Source organism: Corvus hawaiiensis, chromosome 14, assembly GCF_020740725.1.
Source record: "Corvus hawaiiensis isolate bCorHaw1 chromosome 14, bCorHaw1.pri.cur, whole genome shotgun sequence".
Classification (NCBI taxonomy): Eukaryota; Metazoa; Chordata; class Aves; order Passeriformes; family Corvidae; genus Corvus; species Corvus hawaiiensis.
Window position 1 is genome coordinate 14420721 of NC_063226.1, and position 22667 is coordinate 14443387.

A 22667-nucleotide genomic window follows, 5' to 3' on the forward strand; every position below is an offset into this window, starting at 1 on the left:
TACTGGCACAAGGCTCAGCTATATCTTCTAAGCTCCCAAAGACCCCAAAGGAAAAACAATAGAGGACGGTACCCTTTACAGCAGACTGCCAGGGTACAAAATTGCATTAGATATTTTGTTAGCAAATGGGTTTTCTTGCTACAGCAAAACCAAAAAGATTAAACTCTCAAGCAGTGAATAAAAACTAAGCCTAGTCTGGTCAAAAAGATCTGCATGTATTTATTCACATGTAGCTAGGTCTATTTTAAAGAGAAAATCTACCTGTTACAAGAACTGTCACACCATTGTAGGATATATTTCATTAAACACTACAATAGAAAAAGTAGTTCAGAGGATTCAGAAGTAATATTAAATAGCATAGCCTCTCTTGTTATCTGGCTGGAAAACCACATGAGGCCCAAGAGCAGGCCAGTCCTATGGTCAGACAAGACTCCACACAGGCAGTGTGGTGCCATCCAGCACCAGCACAGTCAGCCTGCAAGTCACAGGAGTATCCAAAGGTTCATTCCCCCTTGCCTGTGCATTCCTATGGAGAAAAATGCTGCATTCCCAATCTTCCTGTCTGCCCAGCGCCTGGCCCTGAGGTGCAGGGACACAACAGCAGCTGCTGCTCAGAGCTGTCTGCATTAGGACTGCATGTCTGGCACACACAGGAGGTGGCAGCCGGGTGGCCCCGTGGTTTCCACAGCAGCAGGAAGTCAGGGAGCCGCTCCTGCTGAAAAACAAGAGTCTGGTTGTGTAGGAACGAGCCAGTTTTATTTAGAGAGCTTGTTTCTGAGAGAGGGACTGTTCTGCCCATGCGAACGCTGATGCACACAAAGCATCACTGAACGCTGTTTTAGGAGAGCGAAGCCGAGGCATGGTTGGTGGCACGTGCAGGCCATGGCACGTGCGGGCACAGGAAGGCACACTGAGGAGATTTATTGACACAGTGAGCCACATCCTGCTCTTCTGTCTCACACCTGGGGGAGGGAGGTGCCAGCAGGTAGCTGTGCTGGAAGTAAAGGAACCAAACACAGAGCTCCCACACTTTCCCTTTGCCTGTCATGGTTGAAAAGACCTTGACAACCAAAGACTGCATTCATTTCTCACCCCACTTGCAAAGGCACTGTGTCATACTTGCTCTTCACTGACACTTCCCCCTCAGACAGAGCTCTTCCCTCCTGGCTGGCAGAGGCAGCAGGAAGCCTTCCACCCATCCAAATCCCTGCCCTGCAAAATGGCTCAGCCACTGACACAGCTTCACCTGGCTCCTAACACCACAAACAAATAAGCTATGTTAGTACGTTATAATCCATCAAAACAAGCAATATGCCTTTGCTAACTTTAGGATGAGACAACATAAGAAGCAAATTCCAACAGAAATTAGGAGTGGCCTGACCAGTTTAACTTGTTCATACATATATTTTTATATGTGTGTACAAAACTGACAGGCACTCCTGCTTAACACTTTTACTCGTTTCCTACCACTCTAAAATAAAGGTTCTCCATGTCTGGGGAAAGCACAACTAACTGTGCATCAGGGCTCACTTGCCACAGCAGGTGGATAAAATGGTCTCTCTCACAGGTGGTTTTTATCCCTCAAGTTATTGCACATAAGCACAAGGAGAAGTTACCATCAAATTCATCCATCTGTGCTGCTCTGCAGGCTGTAGTTTAAACATAGGGTATCTATCTGTTTTATAGATTAGAATTACTGCCCATGACTAGTGTTTTCTACTATAATCAATACCAACTGTGAAAACCCTTAGGGATCCCCACCACCCTCCCTTCTGAAGGCTAAAACCCTCCTCCAGAAAAGATCACTGGGAATTTTCCTTTGCAAGCACAAATTTTCACCCCTCCTCAGCCTGCTCACCTTGCAAAGGGAATGCCAGCAATTATCTCTGTGGGGCTTTTCCATGCAGGAATTTTCTCATTTAACTCCCTAACACAGACTCAAGTCTATAAAGACTTAAATCAGGAGTTATGAACACAGATTTGACTAAATGAACTTTCATCACATTGAAAGCCAACAGAGGTGAGTGACTGATCTTTCCAGGGGAAGGAAGAAAGGTGTCAATATGGCAAGCAAAGGCCCTTATCTCATCTAAGGTGAATATATTAGCTGCAGAATCTTGATGCACAGTGATGTAAAATGGCAGAAAGAGGAAGGAACAAAGTCACATGTTATACCTGTGCTTTATCAAAGTAAGTCTGAGAATAGAAATAGAGGGGAAAAGGGAAGAAAAAAAGTTGGAAAAGGAAGAAAGGCTAAATCTAAACATAACTATTACAGTAATACAATAACATTTGCTCCTTCCTTCTTAAAACAGCATTAGTCAAGTAAGGCACATGCAAAGACTATCTTGCATAATGCTGCTAAGGAGATTATTTTATGTGATGACCTGAGACTTCATCTCATATGTGCACATTAGCCCAAAAAGTTAAATCTAAAACCAACAGTACTTCAAATTCTGCTTTCCTGAAGTGGGCAGAGAGCTAAGGGTGCAAGGCAAAGGGCAGACAATTCTATTCACTGCAGGCTGGTAGCTGGGTTGCAGGTGACAGAGTATTTGCCTGACCTGGGCCCTGGCAGAGAAGCTGCTGAAGCTCTGCCCCTTCATACCAAGAGGGTGCAAGCACAAATGCACATTCTCAAAAAGAAGAACACGCTCTGCAGAAAAGCCAGGCACCTCTGCCAAGATGGAAAAGGTTTTATATGTTTTAGCATTCTGGAGGTATGATAAAATAGTAAATTTAATGACATCATGAATTCATAATACCAAGGATAAAAGCAACTTCATATGAAATATGATGGGCCAGTTCTGCATGAGAGGCTCCAATGAATCTATGCTAAGTTATGAGAGCTGCCAGGGGTAGGTAAAGAGCAAAAAGAAAATGAGGCTCTCAGTGAAGTCTCTAGTCAGCATTTAGCTTTCAGAATGTATCTAAGTAACATGGAGCAAGGAGGGCTACCCTAAACCCAGGCAATTCCTGCTACAGACATCCGGGCCAAGGAGGCCCACCAAACAAAGGAGTGATCTGTACTGCTGCTCCCCCCCAGCAGGAATGGGAAACTGGGCCCAGGAAAGATGGCTGAACTGAACTGCTGGAGATGACATCTGAGTGCTGGACAGATGCCCCTTTGTCAGGGGCAGTAGCCTTCACTGCAGAAGAGCAGAGCCCGGGTATGGGGCCCTTGTGTTACAGACAGCAGCAGACTTTGCTCAGAGCTGCCTGGCAGGGCCAAGGCTTCCTAAGGGCAGCAGCAGCCAGCAGCTCCCCAGCCATGGCTGAGGGTCTGTGACTGCCCACCCTGACAAATCAGGAGGTTGTGTGACACTGAGTTGTGGGGGTGGCTGGCCTGTCCTCATGGTGAGGACTGGATGTGAATCATCCCCAGTTCTGCTTTGCACAGATGTTCAGCACAAAGTTCCAGCTCCAGGCTGGTTACATTTTGACTCTCAGCACAGTCCTGCTTGTTTCACACAGGGCTGATCTCTTGCCCTGAGCTGACAAATCTGCTTTGATCTGTTTTACACAGCACCATGACAGTTTATCTGCACGTCAAACAACATGCAACACATCTGCTTCTAATTAGCACGTGGTCCCAGATACAGCCTGGCTGTGGCACACAGCCTGGGTACCATTCAGTCTTGCCCACAAAGCCCTTTTTACTTTGAAAACCACATTTTGCCTTGGAATTATTTCCATGTAAAAAGCTAGGCATGGACCCTCTCAAGTGGGCAAATACTTGCCAGGAGGAGAGAGGCACCATCTCCCTTTGCAGAGATGTGACTGACCCCACCACCCCAGAGACCTGTGAGAGCAGCTCTTGTCAGACCACTTCAGGAATTGGGGCAGGGGGATGTGTTTAACCCACACATGTCAGTTTGATGCCAGAAACTGTCCTACATCATCCCCTTCTCCTTTTATTTCTGTGGTAAGAAATGATACCAGTGACCTCTAGCAAACAGAAATTTTGGGAAAAAGAAGCTGAAGTGGGGAAAAGGCATTGGCCGCAGATGGCTTTTGCTTTGGTCCTCTGCCACAGTGTAATTTTTTCTTTGTGCCCTGATTTTGATAACAAGGGCTGTTTTTCTAGTACTGAAAACATAGCTGAGAATCCCCTTATTACAACACAGGGACTGCTTCTCAACAGACTCCCAGTACAAGGAGGCTCCCATCCTGGACCAATTTTTTGTGGTCACTCAATTTGTTTTCTTAAGATGCACGCTAACATACTTACTTTCTAGTTTGCCCTTTTTCCTTCTAATTGATGCCCGAAGTAGATCCGGCCCCTCCAAGTCTTGCTGAAACCGTTTTGCCTTCACTTCCGAAAACCATTCACCTGTCACAAACTTCTTCTTCTTTTCATCCTTGATGGAGCCTTGTATCCTCCTGAAAGTCAGTAAGAGCATTACACACCAAAAAGATCTCCAAACTTTTGACTTCCCCTGAGCTACCTTTGCAACATGTCCATGGGTTCACCTCTCTGACTACGAAGGATCCAGAGATTACTCTCTGCAATCACAAGAGCCAAACCAGCATTAAAACAGCAGCTGATTTATTCTTTATCTGAAATGGCAACAGCACCTTGTAAACACAAGCTTTCACCTCTTCCAAATTTCACAAATCCAAATCAGTCACCTGGCAAGGAGATGTGTCCACTTGCTTGGCTGCCCTGAGGATTAAGGAAGGGGTGGGGCTGTCTTGCACTTCTCCATTTTATTTGTCTATTAATCTCTTTATGAGCAGCAAAACCTTTTGAATCAAATTTGCTGCAAACTACAGAAATAAATAATGATATTTAGAGAAGCAACCTGTCCCTGCAGCAATCTCCTTGGACACTGCTCCTCTCCCTGCTCCTCCTGCCATGCCCATTTTGGCACTCATGGTTAGCTCTCCTTCCTGAGCATGGCTTCTCCCACTGTAACTCACTCAGGCACACCCCGGGCTGGTTTTAGGCATCTAAGCCTGTCAGTGCTCTGTTTGCCAGCCCATACTCTAACCCTCCTCACCATGGCTTGCTGAATTAGCTGCCTTTCAGCTGGCACTGCCTCCCACAGCTCACCACAGTTCAGGATCCCTGTGGAACCTGGGAGGCCAGAGGAAGCTCCCACCTCAGCCCGGTTCTCAGCAGGAAGAGGGGGCAAACCCCCAGATGACCCTGGAGCCTTGAGGGGTCACACATGGCTGCCTAAAGGCCAGGAGGGAGCAGGTATGGGATAACTGGGCTCAAGCCTCTGCAGGCTGTGCTGGGGGCTCAACAGGAGCTCCCATCTAGGCCAGGGCTGCTCCTGCCTCCATGAGGGTCTCAAGGAGCTGGGCCAGAGGAAATAGATATTTTAATCTTGTTGACACCAGATCAAAGAAATGCCATTGACTTCATTTTTCCCAGCAGACAGGTTGTGTTGGAACCAAACATGTCTTACTGCAGGTAGCCAAACTGACAACAAGGGGCTCTGGGCAGGACCTAATTCACTCCCAAATCAAAGCCTCCTGTGCAACAGCTTCCAAAGAGAAGTGAAACAAAACCAAAATAATCCAAACACTCTTTTTACCAAACCTCCACTTCAGAGGAAAAATTTATTCCATTTCAGAAACAAACAAACAAAGCCCAAAATAATTAAAAAACAAACCTTTTTGAAATTGTTTCAATTCAGAGGAGAGGTGAGAGCATGCAGACACATACACCCCAAGTCCAAGCTTCTGGCTTCCAGTTGTTTCCCCAGCTCTCACCTCCAAGCAGAGGCCAGGACACACAGGTTCCCAGGAACCTGCAGCAAAGCTTCCTGCTCCCCTTTCAAGCTTTGAGCATCCTTCCTATACAGGGCTTACTCTTTTTTTGGCTCAACAGCAAGTCGAAGACTCACATCCTTAGTTGGGGTAAACTGGCACACTGCCACCCACACTCACTGAGCTACTAATTTCTTGCTGTAGAGAATTCGTTGCCAGATCCCTGAGCCTGGTGCATACTGTCAGCCCAGATGGTCTAATGGCTGGCATTTAAAAAGTGACAGCAGCAACAAGCAATCCTGATCAACCAGACCTGAGCTCCAGGATGGCCACTGGCAAAGGAGCTGAACTGAGCAAGAATCCCTGGCTCTGGAATGGCTCCCTGCAAACCTCTGGCAGATCATGGAGCCTCTAATCACCCCTCTCTGCATGATAGATGGTGCACACACATCCACCTCAAAGAGCAATGGGGGGACATAAAGCAGAGAAGGGGATGTAAAACCTCATTTTAAAACACACTGTGGCCTTTCTGTGCTACCAAGTGAGTAAAACAAGATAGCGGCTACTCCCCTGCTCAGACCTCTGCCACCAAGAAATCAGCATTTTCCTCCCCAGAACAGGAAAGGGGAGATTGCCCTTGGCATCTCTGAGGGCTGATGATTAACTCAAAAGGAGAGTCCACTCCTGCAAAGAGGGAACAACAGCAGCGACAGAAGGATGGCTGAGAAAGCAGTGGTACAATGAAAAGATCTATCGGGATCTGAGCAAAAGGGACAGCACTGCTGCAACCTGCACCTCTCCTTGTTCACGCACACACAGACACACACGTGCTCCACTCTCAGAGAAGTGAAAAAGTCTCCCCAAGGGAGGCTCACATCCTGCTGCTATCGCACGCTCTCTCACCTGATGCGATCCCCATCCTTCTTCTTCAGCTCTGCATCTCTCTGCAGAACCTTCATCAGCTTTATATACTCCTCTTCAGTCAGGAAGCTCAAGTCCAACATCTTCCCTACAATCTTCTTCAGTTCTTCGGATGGCTGGAGCAAAGACAGAGCAGGCACTAATCCAGCCCAGGCTGCCGCAGTGCCATGGGCAGCCCCTCGCAGCTGCCCTGGTGCTGAGCAGGATGTGGCTGAGGAGAAAGGATTCACCACAGCATGGCTTGGGTGGAACTCGCCTTAGCACCTGCACTTGCGCTTCCAGGCTCTTGGCTGGCACGTCTCTCTGCACTGCATGCCTCGCCCTGCCAGGAAAATTCTCTCAGCAAAATTAGGCTCCTTTGCTTTGCTTTTCTTCAGGCACAGTTGCAGCGATCTGGATGCCAACGTCAATCACCGAGGGAAGCACGGCAAGGAGCGAGCTCCCGCCGCCCGCCGGAGCTGCCTCAAGAGGCACGAAAGCTCATCTCACCACCGGCACCCGCAGCACCTCTGGCATGCGCTCTCCTCAACAGGGAGTTCTGCTCTGTGGAGTTCAAGCATCCCTGCAAAGAAATAGCACCGAGATGCCTTTTATGATACGTGTGACATATGGTAACCGAGTGTGTACACTGGGGGTTTTTATTTGTTCTCCAGCACAAGTTCCAAAACAAGCTGCCCTACTTTCCTCCCTGTCCTAGAGCTCCTCACATGGTATTAACCTAACCAAGACAATGTTTTATTTTAGCCCTTTCCTACTAACAGGTAAACAGTTGACTCAGCATGCTACAAGCAAAATATGCATATAAATTACCAAATTGCTTACTTGCTTTTTACCTCCATTCTTATCCTCACTTCTTTCTGCCCTAAATGAGACCAAGGATAGCCAGCCAACCTTTGTAAAGCAATCAGAAAATGACAGAACAGCAACCTGCAAGCATTTCTGCTGCATGTCATGCTATGAAATACCAGGGGCTGCTCATCTTCTAATATGTGTGCCCTTTGCTTTATGCTGCACTGGTATTTGCTATTCAAACACTACTGGTGCAGATCACTTTGTGTCTCAAAAGACTGCGAAAATGGCCAGAGGCTGCAGGGCGTGGAGGAAAGGTAAATCAAGCGTTGCCTTGCCACTTTATTCCTTTTCCTCTCTCCTGGCCAACTTGAGGGCAGTAAGGCACACCTTCAAGGGAGCAAAAGTTCTGCTCCTGCCCATGTAGGCGGTTTCTAGCTCACTCAATTTTTCCAGTGTTTCCAAACCTTTCAAGTGATTGTGGTTTTCATGACACTTTGCTATTTCTTCCAAAGCCACAGCCTTAGGAGTCAGATCATTACCATTTTCATGGCAGACATGATCTGAAGGTCATCAGGCCCATTCCCTAACCCCAAAGCCTGTATCACCCTTACTCTCTAATCTGCCCCTTTGAGGATACCAACCTCAGCCCTTTCAGGCCATCTATTTCAGTGCTTTGCTGTCAGCAAGAAACCTCTTCCTATTGCCTACCCCAGACCTCCCTGATAGGTGTCAGCCCGTCCTAGCTAGCACAGGAATGATCCCTTTGCAGCCATCCTCACTGGGCTTGACACCTCAGCCTCCATGTTAGCCAACCACAGCTCCTTCAGATTCCGCAAAGCTGGTATTTTCATCATTTTTGTCACTTCTTTGCCTCTACATGGTGCATCTCTTCCATCAACTGACCCATGCAAAGCTGAGAACGAGAGCTTCAGGTGAAGTTTGCTCATCTGACATAATTTCACAGATTTACCTTATTTTATGGATGATACGTATTCACAAATGTTTGCCTTTTTTGTAAGGGTGTAACAACACATTAAAAGAAAGAACAGGCATTTGGCTGTAATATTTACAAAGAAATACCACAGAACATTGCATGAAAAAGCTCATAAAAGGAATGGCATTATCATAAAAGCTCTTATTTTTTTGTAAAAAATTGTTGGAGGAAAGGAAACAACATTTCCTATTTCTTTTAGGCAAGAAGGGCTGTGCTTGTCACACTACAATTATAGCCTTTATCATCTGAGAAACTATCAATATCATTCTAAATAGTTTAAACAAAAACAATAATAAAAAGTCCTAGTGAATCTCTACTGTTTAAAACTACATTTCATCCAGCTTGGCGTGGCTCTTCCATGCTTAGTTTCCATCTATTCTCTCTGGTTCTCAGGCCAATCCTACTTCTACAAAGACATTCACAGAATTTTCTGGGACAGATTCTATTTTTGAAAAGGCATCTAGGGACATATCACAGTATTTGCTTCTCAAGAACTTTTATTTATTTTTAACAAACCCCATGACATGTGGGCTGAAACTACTTCAGAAAATATTTTCAGTGAAGACTCATATTTATTCATCAGTATGGCAGTCAATTCAAAATAAAGGCTACTTCTTGGGAAAAAGGCTACTTGTAAAGAGACTTTTTTTTTTCTTTCACATGAAAATGTTTTATCTTACTGGAATAGCCACATTAGAAGGAAAAGGTTAACAGAAACCAAGCAGCCAAGTCCTTATTTTGTTTTATATAGTTAAAAATCAAACCACTTGATGCACCTGCTGTGGGAAAGTGAGCTGGTCCAGAAGACCGCTCCACCGGAGGTGGAGGTTTTGCTGGAAGTGTCAGGTGCTGCAAAGCTGTTGACCCAGACCTGCAGGAATAAACAAGGCTGGGAAATGATCTCCATCTGCATCTCTATGGCCATGGGGCTGTCCCTGCTGCAGCTGAGCCTGGGCAGCCTCTGATGGGCACCCCATGTGTGTCTTGGGCAGTGCAGAGGCTCGAAAGGAGAACCCTACCATGAACCACTCAGGTGCAGAGCATTAAGGGAGAGTGCTAATCGTTTACATGGGTCTGCAAGCACAAGAGATTAAGGATAAGAATGACCTGACAGGTACAGAATGTTATGAGGCAGGGACAGTGCTCTGTGCCGAGCCATCACCCATTCCCCTGATTGCTTAATCCACACTCCTGCAGCAGTACCACACAGCTTGGATTTGCTCTGTTAGATTACACATAATCCTCTCCCCTCTCAAAGCTTTGCTAATGGACAGTTTGGACACCACAGGGGTGATGTGGTACAAACACCTAAATCAGCAGATCCATAGGAAAGCCAGGGCCCCATGGGTCTTACACAGATATGAAGTGCCCAGCCCTGGCCTTGCCACCTCTGCAAACAGCTGGGAAGGGAAACACAAAAGCCATGCAGCTTTGTAGGGCAATGGTGGGAGTCATTGCACAGTGCTGGGGCAGATTTTATCCCAGACTGGGACCTCTTCAGGCATGCACTTTATTTAGCTTACTGGTGTTGTAAACTGGTTTTGGACAAACTGTGACAAGCACAAAGAAAGTTGCACTCTCCTTCCCTCCGACCAGTGGGAGACCCCTCCTAGCTCAGGACTGCTCTCTGGTGACAGGAGCAAAATGGAGAGTCATAAAAAAGTGAATTGTGTCTGCAGAGTCAGCTTCTGCCCAAGGCATGTCCCACCATGCAGAACAAACCTGGGCTGCCCTCAGATTCTGCACCACCACAACACCCCAAAGCAGGGGGAGCCCTGCTGGGTCCTGCCACTGTCACAACACAGCAGATGGGTAAAATGGATTATCATGCCTACAGGAAAGACCATAAATCTGAACAGAGGAGTATGCTGGATGTCCAAAGGACCTTCTCTCCTCTAACTGCTCTCTGGGGAAGAGAACATCACAAAGATCAACTCACATGCCCAGCCACGTTGACAAAAGCTGGGTGTGGAACGGGTGTGGAGACTATCAGCAGCAGAACCCATCATGTGGCAAAACTGGCTGCATCTCCTGCTGTGATAGCTTTTGATTTCTTGTGGCCACCTCCCCAAGAAGAAGCCAATGCTTCAGTCTCCAGAAAAGATCTGTGATGGTGTATTACACTGCTGTGCAGCTTGTCAAACACAGAGCCCCGGCATGTGTGCATCTCATCCCCCAACAGACTGTCAGTGTCCAATGTAAAAATACAGGGAAGGCCATACACAGCTGGACTGAAGGTCCCTGTAAGGCACCGGTTTATTTTCAACAAGGGCTAACAGGACATGGCCAGAGCTGTCCTGCGCCCTGGCTTCCTGCAAGGTACCAGGCAGGGATGCCCTGAAAACAGGGGCACTGTCCCTGCATTTCAGCTTTTCCAATTACCTTCTGAACTCACATTAATTTTAAGCATTTGCAATATCCTCAAAAGCCTCACAGTCCCACAGCTTCACTACACTTTAAACACAAGAGTACCTGCCCTTGATCTGTTTTCACCTGCCACTTGCTTGTTTCATTTGATATCCTCAAGTATTTTATTAGAAAACCCAGTAAGGATCACTCTGCACTCACCTGCTCCATATTGTGCATTTTGCAGACCTGTGTCACAGCCATGGCTTCTCTTTCCAGACAAAGGGAGTTTGTTGTTTGCTCATTCCAGGTGTTACTCAGGGAGCTTTGCTCATTCCTCACACCCTTCTCAGCCCTGGATCTAGATTACTACAGAACTGCTTAGCAGTGTTCAGGTGCAAAAAGGCTCTTCCCAACAGCTGCAGCCTTCAGAATATTCACCTGGGGGACTGGTTTTGCAGTGCCAGGAGAGCTGGTGTAAGCTGTGCCCAGCTGCAGCTCTGCAGCCAGGAGGGAGACAGGCAATGCCAGCCTTCACACAGGGCACAGCAAATGACTCTGCCAAGCCCCCAGAGAGTGGAGAGCTCTGATCACCTGCAGAAAAGCCAAGAAGGTTACTAATAAAAGTAGTGGAGAAGGCTGTTGTTCCGGAAGCTGTTTGGGTTTTTTGAAGTAACTCTCTTTCAAATAGTTTCACCAGGTGAAAATTAAAAGCTTGCTTGGCCTAGCAGGTGTGAAACATCCCCTTTTGGAAAGGCAGATGCTGAAGGGGCTGACACCTTCTTTGTGCTGCATTTTAATTTTATTTCTGGGAGGTTTAACTGAGCTCCAGCTCAAAACAGAACTATGTTAATGCTCTGCATAACTAATTCAAGCACACACTGCTCAGATGCCCAGCACCAGCTTAGTGCTCTTGCTGACATCTGCCTACAGACACAAATTATCTGTAGGCCATCTGCAGGGCACTCCAGTCTTGGTTCTGATCTCTCAGCATGCACCTTTCCTTCAAAATGCTGCACATCTTCCTCAGCACTGGGATGTGCACAGATTAACAATATACACCATGGGCCAAGCAGATTTCATTGACTAGACACCGAGTGGCATGTAAAGAGGGAGGAGGAATTTAGGAACTGTAACCTGACAAACTGGTAGTCAGGACCCCATTCCATCACCTAGGTAAGCATAGGACCATCTAGACCCACCTCACCCTTTAGATCTGGAGCTGCACGTAGGTCCATGTAATAAAGATATGAAAACCTCCTAACACAAAATATAACAAAACCTGGAACAGATAATACTGATCTCACAAGACTATTCATAGCCCGATGAAAATAGCAGCTAGCTGAAAAGGCTGCTGTCCTTACCTCTTTGTCCACATCATGTCACAATGTAAGGAAATAACCTCCTTTTGCTTTACAATGTATGGACACTTCCCAGTACCCTCATTAGTCAAGACAGCCCTTGTAGGGCAGGTCAAAACCAAGAGTAGCATTGTATTAAGAATGATGGATGTGGTCCTGGCACCCACAGTCATACTGCAGTTCCCAGGATCTGCTGTAGTTAACAGCACCAGAAAGGTGTAGAGTCCATGATCAGCCCTGTGCCCCTCTCTGTCTCACGCTGGAAAGTCCAGCCCCATTCTTCCTCCCATCTGATCTCTTCTGCAGTCAGTGAAATATGCAGAGGCATTGCCATCATTACTTTACAGGCAAACCACTGACAGGCATTATAATGCTCATTGTCATAATACTATGATGTTTAATGGATGCCCTCTGCCAGGAGAGTAAAAATAAAAAGCGAACTGTAGGATGGTCTTTCTCTTTGGGAGGAATGGGCTGAAAACCAGCATAAACCCTCTTGTCCATGGGGCTGGGCTGTGTTTCCCTGCCTGGAGTCCGGTGCTGCAGCTGCAGAGGGAGCGGTGTGGTCCCAGTTTGTGCCCAGTGTTTGTGCCCAGTGTTGGCTGCAGCCGGCGCTGGCCACGGTCACCACGGTCACTGGGCGGCTGTGAGCGATGGGGCAGCTGCAGCAGGAGGGGGCCAGATGTGAGTCCCACTTAGACCTGTGGCAGCTCAGCTGATCCAAATGCACCCTTTTACACACAGACAAGCCCTCAAGGTGCAAAAATACAGATGGGAACACTACTGCACAAGCTTACAAACACTGCTCTTAAAGAATGAAATCGCTGGCAAGTAGAACAGTGCTCCTAAGGCAGCCAAGGGCTGTCCCACTGGGAAGGCACATGGCTGAACAGCAGACACCCCTACCCAGGTCTATTCTGCCTGTGGCCACACTCACACCACCAACCCTCTTTCCCCCTCTCTGTGCTCACATCTCTCCTCTCACTGGAATGAAATAAATATATAAAATACCTGCCTTTTGTTTAGTTGTTGAAGCTCCACAGCATCACGTGAGCTCTTCCAAGGTGCATTATTTTCTCATAATTTGCAATAAACACTTGCAGCTCTGAACTGTCTACTCCTCTGCTGACTAAGAACAGCTGTGAACTACAAGAGCAGAGAATATATTTAATTGCTTTCTGAAAAGCTATTCCACTAAAAATGCTGCCACTGCACTGACTGCAATGATATTTTGTCTGATGTGTCACAGAGAAATGAGAGAAGGAAGCCTACTGTTCCTACCTAAAAACCTCCTAAGCAGCTAAGTCACAGAAATGGCCTTCAGATGAGAGACAGCTGATAAGATAAAGAATAACTGCAAACAAAGTAGGTAATTGTGGTCTCCCAGAGCAGTCCACATCTAAACACATCTGTTACCATCACACAGGAAATGTCAAGGCCGAATTCTGGTGATGCCAGGCATAAATGCCAGAATTACTCAAACTCAACTGCTCACAGACTTTATACATATTTTTCTCTATTCAGTGAGGGCCATACATGACACAGTGTGCCATTCCCACCTCAGACAGAACGATGAACAGCTCGTGTTGCTGATAACCCCCACTGAAGGCAGCTTTGGCAGGCCCCGAGGGGCAGCTAGAAGAGAGCAGCTCTGACCTAGAGATGGCTCTCCACTCCAGTGTGCATCCCAGAACAAAAAACTACTGCTCAGTTCATTCTGAGCACAGCCCTGGGTGGTTTCTCTCAGATCAAGGCATTGTTTCACATCACACTTTCCAATAATGTCCAGCATGATGGAAAATCTCTGCTGTTTTATTAAAATCTCTTCCCTCCCCCTCCCCTTGGGCAGCTTTAGTGAAGGATGTCCATTGATCAAGAATGGCTCTGAGATGGCACAGAGGAATTGCAGGAATTTATCAGAGCAAGCAGGTCTCTAGCCCAGCCTCTTGGGAACAGCCAGGAAAAGGTATTTGAGAACAAAAATACAACACAAAGCCAAAAAAATGAGCAAACTCCCCTATTCAGTGCACGTGGGGAATGCAAAACTGAGGAAATGCTCCACTGACCACATCAGAAGTGGGTGAATTCTGCTTATTTGCACTCAGCCTCAGAAATACCTTGGCTTCCAAAGAACAGACCCAGGACATTACAAAAGGTTCAGTTAAGGATGCATAAGGATTTTTCCTCCCCTGTACATTTCCACCCAACGCAATGTAACCACCACATGAATAATTACCTCCACTGAACTCTACTCATCTCCTTCTAACAAGGAACTGCATGGGTGGAATTTGCATTACACACAATTTACTTCCTTTTAACCATTTTTAATTAAATGAACCATCCTACGGTTACCACCTAGGGTAAACAAAAGACTGAGCTTCTCAATCTTAATCATTATTTCCTAGAGCCAACATTGCCAAAATAAAAACATCCATCAGAGGAGAAGTGTGACTCAGACTCCTTAAGGTCAACAAGTTCTTTTAGTGGTAATAAACTGATAATCCAATGCTATAGTCTAAATATTTGAGAGTTTTGTTTATTTCATAGGTGGGAACTATTTGCAGAGTTTGCAGGATGTAGTTCATTGTAATTCTGTAGATTGCCAGAACACAAATAAACAAGCACAGCCACCTGGGACACCAAGAAATCCCCTAATATCCCAGCGAAGAGCGATGGCTGCATCTCCAGAGAGGATGCCAGTATTTCAGGGGCTTTGCTCTGCCATCCTGGCGGACCTGCTCTGCCTCCATTCATTCCCAGCACAGGCATTCCACTCCCAAGAGCTTTGGTGGAGGCAAGAGGGAAGAGCTCCCACACCTCCACTAAATGCACTTGGCTTTGGGGTAGGGGCTGGAGCTTGTGCTGAGGTTTGCTCTAAATTTGCACTTATGTCCTCAAAAGAATTAGTTCTAAAAGAATTTGCATTCCCTATGTATTAGTTTGGAACAAGCCTTCACCCCCACAGCGTAGCTGTGAGCCAGTTTAGGGCTTCTCATGGACATCGTGCTGCGCTTCTGCTGCACCGACATTTCCATCAGAGAAACATCCTGGTGTCCAGGCTTCCCTCTCAGCCAAGGGAGAACAGACACGTTATATCAGCTTTAAAGAACCCAGCTGTCCTGCTAGCAGGGTTTCTAGATGCCACATGGTATGATGGGTACTCTTAAAAGCATCTTCTCAGCTGTTATACTTGAAAAGGCAACAATAAATAAATATATGGTATCTAAAACTGAGCAATTAACAGCTTAAAGCTAGAACACTGCAAGTATTTAGATTAATTACACCCCTGCCCCCCTTTGTCACTCACTCATCCTCAGAACCCAGATATTTTCAATATGAAAAATGGGAGGTAGAAGATAAGTTTTGGCTGAGTTCAAACAAAGAAACTGCAGAAATGGAAGATGAAGAAAAAAGCAACCACCCATGAGAACTTCTGGCTTTTATTTTTGACCCAGAAAAATATTTGCTGACCTCAGCTGTGTTTCCTTCCAAACATAATTTCTCCATGTTTGCCTGCAGTGGTGACATGTCTTAAATTGCTTTCCTGACCCTGCTTGCTATGCCCCAATAATTGTGAGCTTGCAACACCTATCCTGGTCAGGAGCCCTCCGGATCAGAAGCCATTTTATTTAAAAAAACACAATGCTAAAACCACCTCGTTTTGTAACATGGTGGAGAAGTTAAAAATATGCGGAGCCCAACTCCTTTGTACTCCTTGCCTGCTGAGCTCAATGGCATGAGGCACAGCATGGTGATAAATCCCAAGGGAAAACAGTGCTGTTTGTTTAGGAAACTTTGCATACTGAGGGATCCTTCCTTCTGGTCACTGATTATTTTTAAGCCTCGGCCACGCCTGGATGATTCTGAAATACCTTCATTCTAGTTCGGAGTTAACTGTAAAACAGCAGAGTGCATCTCATCATTCTTTGAGATATCTGGAAGGTATAATTCCCTCCAACATCTGGGAACAGGGGTTGTGGAAACACTCTAAGAAGTAATCTCCTGGTCTGTAGTTTCTAGTTATTGATGCCAAAACAAAAAGGGGCTACATCCAGAGGCTGGGGTTAGCCCCCACATTATGGAAGGGCAGAAAAATGATGCTCAAGTCCATGTCTGATCTGGGATCCACACCTTTTTCTCTTCTAATTCCCAAGCACGTGCTGAGGCCTGGACTGGTCTGTGCTGGGCCTGGTTCTAGTACAGAAATGCACTACACTAAAATTTTAACTAAAGCTGTTTTACTTTGTCACCCTGACATACAGTGAAAGGAAGTTCCAGGGGGAATAAGCCCATTGCTGAAGCTGCCACATCCCCTGCTTTCCATCACTTGTTTTCCATGAGAAAACAAATTCATACATGGCAATATTTTTTTAAAAACTGGCCACTTTCCTTCCAGAAACAATGCAGTTTCCAATACAAACACAGACTCAGTCATTAATTCACCTACTGCAGCCATGTATATGCTCTAGGAGCTGGATGACCCAAATGGGACAGGAGGTCCTGGCAGCACTTGCTACTCACAAGAAGGAAAAAGGCACCTGCTTCCACTGTCTGTCCCCTGCAGTGCTCTGAGTAGGTGAAAGATTTCAGTCTGTCCAGTGAAGGATGACATCCAACACCTACAGCCGTGAGGAGGCTAATACTACCAGAGATGGATAGTCTCAATTCACAAGGAAATTAATAATTAAGTAAATCAGATGCTACAGTAATTTCAACACAAAGCCACAGTTCTCATACTATGCTCTCTCTGCTGGAGAAAGTTGCAGTAGATTAATTAGCTACAGGCACAGCTATAAACAGCTGTGCTTAAACTAGCACAAATCTGCATGTGGACATGGCCTGTCATTTAGTTTAGTTTAGCATAAAAGTTCAAGCAAACTCAAATGAGAAACCCACACACAGATTACACTGATTTAATTAAATAACTAAAAATAAAATCAGTATCAGATGATCATCTGGTACCACTTCCTTGCACAGACAAGGTGTTTCTTCCATCTGTGCAGCTACATGAACACTTAGCAAATCTTGAATGAAGGTAGGGAAAACAGACTTTTTGGATAAAAATAACAAGGTCACCTGAACTGTTGAGCATTGTAGTTTTACTTCCAGGTACTTAAGCTGAATAAGATTGGGAGCTTTTATATGAGCAGTGACAACTCTCATTCTGCCCAGACATAACTGCATGATGATGCTGTTGTGTAAAATGCACGTTATGCTGCAGAGGGTAGGATGCCTGCCCAGGGACACTCCACACTGGTGACTCTGCTCTGCGGTGTCAGCCCTGTGAGCTGCACATCTGCAAGAAGGCAACAGCTTGGGCTGAACCTCCTGAAGTGTGATGGAGGCTCAGCCAAGCAGCCACCCAGAGCAGTTCCCAGCATAATCCTCCCTGGGTGAATTTCTAATCCCATCTGGTTTGGCCCTCCAAGACCAACTGCACCATTAGGTTTAACTTGCAAAAAAAGTAACTCTGTTTTGAATCAAGTGTCACTAACAAACCCTTATTTTTCTCAGGCTCTGATGCCTGCTGACACCCAAGGACAGCCTTGTACTCCTTCCAACTTTGTTGCAAACATTGATTATTGCTCTGTTTTTCTCCCCCCACACACTCCCCTGCTACATCTCTGAATGCAGATAACAATATTGATTTAAATGGAATCAAAGTGAGCCTGATGTACAATGAACACTTTGTCCATGTTGTGCCATACTGTGGCAAGGGCTGCCCCTTTCCCAGGGACGGAGGCCCATTAAAGGGACATGATTTATGAGTTCAGGAGGAAAAAAACAAGTTTGCGCTTCAATTACAGAATTGTGCAGGAGAGCAGAAACTTGGGTCACCACGTGGAGTTTCTCAGATGTTCTGCCAAAGGTGGAACGGGAAGGGAGGTAAAGGAGATGGGTTCAGCCCTCAGAACCAACTAGCCCCTGCCTGCTGACACCCTCACAGAGGTTTCACAGGGGCAGGCCAGTAGATTTCCACCGTCTGGACCATGCCCTGTGCTATGCCCCAGGGGCAGAGATGCAGAGGTCCAGAATGGTCTATAGCATCACTGGAGAGAATAAGCTCCACTGCAAACTATTTTATGTGAAAATGACTCACTGCCAAAGCAATCCAAGAAAGGCAGAAGAACCAAATAGGTCATAGGCCATAGGTTACCATGGCTTATACAACAGCACTGATCACACTGGAGAGATGGCTGCAAAGGGAGCAGAAATTAATAAATGCTGGTTTTATCGCCATGCCAAGCATTTACAACAATGAAGCATGAACAAGGAAGTAAATAAAACCAGGATGGAGAGGGGAGACTAGGAAAATACAGACAAAACAGCAGAAGTCACAGGAAAATGACACATGTTCAAGGTTTTTTACAAATAATTTAGAATACAAAGTGGGGAAGCAATAACAAAAAGTACATTATAAATCATCAAAAGTACCCCTTATTTTCTAGGACTTTCCTTTTCTCAAAAGTTTTTTATGTCAGATTTTTGCTACAGAGAAAGTTGTGGATGCCCCATCCCTGGAAGTGTTCAAGGCCAGATTGGACGGGGCTTTGAGCAACCTGGTCTAGTGTAAGGTGTCCCTTCCCATAGCAGGGGGGCTGGAATTAGATGATCTTTAGGGTCCCTTCCAACCCAAATTATTCTGATTCTATGATCTCTCTCCTCTGAAAACTGGCAGCTGCCTCACAAACTTAATTTTAATAGATGGGACAAAAACACTCTGCCACTCTGCAAGAGGATTTAATAACGCAATTCATCAACGCAAGATAAGATACACTTTTATTTAAACAGCCCAAAGTCCCGGCCAGACCCACGGGAGTGATGCCCCATGTCAAAGCAGGGCCCCGCCAGCCCGGTCTGCCCCGAGCCGTCACCTGCAGAGCTGCGAAAGGCACGGCCACCTCTGTGCCCTCGGCCCCGCCGGACGGCACTGTGGCTGTGCCAGGCGCTGTCCCGACCCCGAGCGCTGCCGCCGAGCACACGGGCACCTACAGCCCGCGTCCCCACCGGCACTGCCGCCCCCGCCACGGGCGCCGAGGCTGCCCCCGTGTCCTGCCCGCTGTCCTGCCCGGCAGCTGCTCCGTGCACCTTTCCGACCCCACGCTCCGTGCCCAGCGCACGGAGCCCTCGCGGGCAGACCCTGCCCGGACAGGAGGTCCCGGACCCCTCCGGGGACCCGCGGGCGCGGCCCAGGGGCGGGGGGCAGGGGGGAGCGCTACCTCCGCCCGGCTGGCGAGCGAGGTCCGGCAGGCACCGGTGTGTCCGCTCCGGCGGCTGAACCCGGCACTCGGAATGGACACGGAGCGCTCGTACCGAGCCCGGCCCGGGGCTGCGCTCCCGCCCCCCCCCCGCTTACCGGGGCTGTGCCCGGCACGGCGGAACCCCACAGCCCTTACCTGCCCTCGGCGGCGCGGGGCGGGAGCGGGGCTATCCCGGGGCGGGGCGGGGCCATCCCGGGGCGGGGCCATCCCGGGGCGGGGCTATCCCGGGGCGGGGCTATCCCGGGGCGGGGCTATCCCGGGTGGGGCCATCCCGGGGCGAGGTCAGCCCTGGTGGGGCCGTGCCCACCCCGCGCGGCAGGCACGCGCAAAACCCGGGCCGGAGCAGGGGCGGGGGTCAGGCCGGTAGCAGGGACAGGGTGGGGTTGGAGGCGGCTTGGGCTGGGGATCCTTTCAGTCTTTCCGAATACTGTTAGTGTATATTAACACAAAGTAATCAGTGTCATGCTTGTCTCAGGCAGGGCAGGACCCGCCTTGGAAAGGCAAGGTGTTAGGAGAAGTGTAGGGTGTTAGAAGCGCAGATGTAAGTTACCAGGAGAGGTGTTCGGTGTTCGGAGAGGAGGTGTCGGCAGGAAGGCCACCTTAGCCCCAGCGCGCTGTGTGAGGCAGCCGCCGGGCTCGGAGAAGGCAGAGCAGCCGCCCCATTTCCTCTCAGCATGGCAAAGTTGTCTCCTTTTGAAACAAAAGCTGTCCTCCCCTCGGTGTCCCCGGGGACAGGAGGGAGTGGAGAGGGATGCTGGGGACCGAGCGTTATTCCAGCCTTTAACTCGGGCAGGTAACAAAGAGTGAACCCGCCCAGCCCCTGTTCTAACCCAAACCAGCAAAAATTAAGCTCCACGTTGGGATTTGAAGGTACAGTTCCAGCAATTCCAGTTTGTTGGGATTTCTACTCCCTGCTGTTTACCTCGGTAACTCAATCTAGACCTGTGACGCTGCCCTCTTCAGTGCCCCGCCGGTCTGCGTCCTCTCGCACCAGGGCACTGCTCCCAAGACGCAGTAATGCATACATGAGACAAATCCTAGGTGGGAAGGAAAAATCAGGAGGCTCCAGGAGACCTAGGGAACGTGCCTGCCTCACTAATTCCCCGGGGATCGTTTACAGTGCGCCAGTGCCACGTTAGGAAAAAAGCAGTGCATCCCTGAAAGGATGCAGCGCCCAGGCACGGAGAGCAACACGCAGCTGCTGGCTGTCCCTGCTGTCCCCACCCGCCGCAGACACGGCAGCTCCCCCTGTTTTCATCTTCTACAACAGAGAAGGCTGAAGCAAAGCCAATCACACTTTGACATCACTAAGAGTTTGAATTTCTGGGTGCTGGACAGTCAATGCTTCTGCATAAAGTGGAGGCAGGAACAAGAGCTTAGTGTAGGGTTTATTTCTGGCCACTCCTGTTCAATGCTAGAGAAAAGTGTGACTTGGGAGTGAGTAAATACAGTCACATGGGGACAACTTTACAGCAGCCTGTAAAATCAGTGAAGAAATATGTTTTATTACCACAGCCTGTGCCTCCAATGCTTTTCTCACGTTTCAGTCTTTTAATATCTTTGGGGAAACAACTGGCAGAAATCACATAAAACACTAAAATAGTAGGCAGAGGTGGGAAAAAAATTGGATTTACTTGCTACTTTCTCTGTAGGTTTTCATGGTCCATATCCTAAAATGAACTGCTGATTCAAGTCTAAGCTTTGGGCTATTAAGCTTAAAGCATCAGGAGGTGTTCTGAGTCTGAGAGATGCTGATTGCTGCCTGCCCCTATGTCATTCATTATTATGACTTCTGTCTTCCAGAACAACTGCTCTGTGTACTGAAGCCCTGCTTCCTGGAAAGTGGCTGGACATTGCCTGCTGATGGGAAGTAGAGAATAAATCTTTTGTTCTCTTTCACTGCCATATGCATCCTTTGCTTTTGCTTTATTAAACTGTCTTTATCTTGACCCGTGGGTTTTTCCCATCTTACTTCTCTCCACCCCATCCTGTCCTGCTGAGGAAGGCAGTGATAGAGCAGATTGGTGAGCACCTAGCATCCAGCCGACATCAACCCACCACAAAAAGGTTTGTTCATTCATATTCCCATCACAAAGAAAAGTCCCTCAAAACCGTCATGACTTTTCAGAGTACATTGTAGGACTCCCCTTTAGATGAGGTGCACCTCTAGTTCAGGTGAATGGTCCTCTTGTTATCTTGCCCATGTTGGGACCTTTGCAAGTACAGCCATAGCACAACCCGTTGTTCTAAGGATTTTCTTTCTGTGCTATCCTTTTTCTTAACTCAAATCCCATTAAGCCTAGATTGTTTTCAGTATTTTTAGCTGTGACATTCAAAAGGCTGCCAAAAGATAGCTGAAAAGTGTATACCAGTGTGATTAATGCTCTCGGTGTTTCTTCATGATTCAGCTCTCTTAGAGGAACTAAATGTGGAAGCGTGACAAAATCACCAACAACTGTTTCACTGGGGGTTTTCGTTCAAATTTTTGCAACCCCAAAATTTCCTCCCCAGCTACATGACTGCAGTTCTAAAATTACTGAAAGCACCAAGGGAAGAACACAGTGCTTTGGAGATGCCATTTACTTCCCACTGTCTTATCACAAAAATATTTTACTGAGAACAAACTGCTTCTCAGTTTTGTTTACTGAGTATTAGAATTTTGGTTTACAGCTTGCCAGAATAAAGAAACAGATAAAATCCTCACTCCACTAGGACAAATGCTCCACCAGCAAACCATAAACATAAATGCAGACTCCAAAGGAGAAAAAAAACCCTGAGAAATGTGTATATGAGCAGGATCCTACTTCTATCTGCAGGAACTGGACAGGAGCAGAGTAACAACATGTCTCTTTAGACACATCCTTTGCAATCCTGCTGCATGTCTTACTTGGTAAGAGAAGGTAAGTCATGTAACAGCCAAAATTCAGCAAGTAAAATTCAGTGCAGGTCAAGTGACACTACATGGAGCTCATCCAGTTTAAACCAGCTAAGAACCTGGCCTTATTTTATTTGGCACTGTGGACTTCAGCTTTTACTGACGAAAAGCTGAGCTGTTTTAATCAAAAACTGAGGCTCTGTGTCCTTTCTGCTGTAAGGTATAAATCTGTATTGGTTGGCAGCAAGAACCATGAAATATTTTTGATACCATCTTGCTCAGCAGTGCAAGATGATTCTTTCTTTTAATGTAATAAGAGTTTTAAAAGACAAGTTGGCTCATGTTTCAGGGAACTTTCTGAGAGACTTACAAATCATGTGGCCCAAGTCATGGGA

General features: G+C 47.1%; 1 protein-coding gene across 4 annotated transcripts in view; it reads right to left on the reverse strand.

Moving 5' to 3' along the window:
- Positions 1-19576, reverse strand: part of LOC125333203 (synaptotagmin-like protein 1) — a 36841-nt gene extending 17265 nt beyond the window's left edge. For 3 of the 4 annotated variants that reach the window (XM_048318962.1, XM_048318960.1, XM_048318963.1), the window contains exons 1-3: positions 19533-19576; positions 6625-7204; positions 4232-4383 (exon numbers count right to left, since the gene is read on the reverse strand). In XM_048318962.1, coding sequence (XP_048174919.1) covers positions 4232-4383; positions 6625-6725 — 253 coding nt within the window. In that variant the 5' untranslated portion in view covers positions 6726-7204; positions 19533-19576. Of the gene's footprint in view, positions 1-4231; positions 4384-6624; positions 7205-10996; positions 11337-19532 lie in introns of those variants that run through there. The other variant, XM_048318961.1, reaches the window with a different exon arrangement.
- Positions 19577-22667: the final 3091 nt, after the last annotated feature.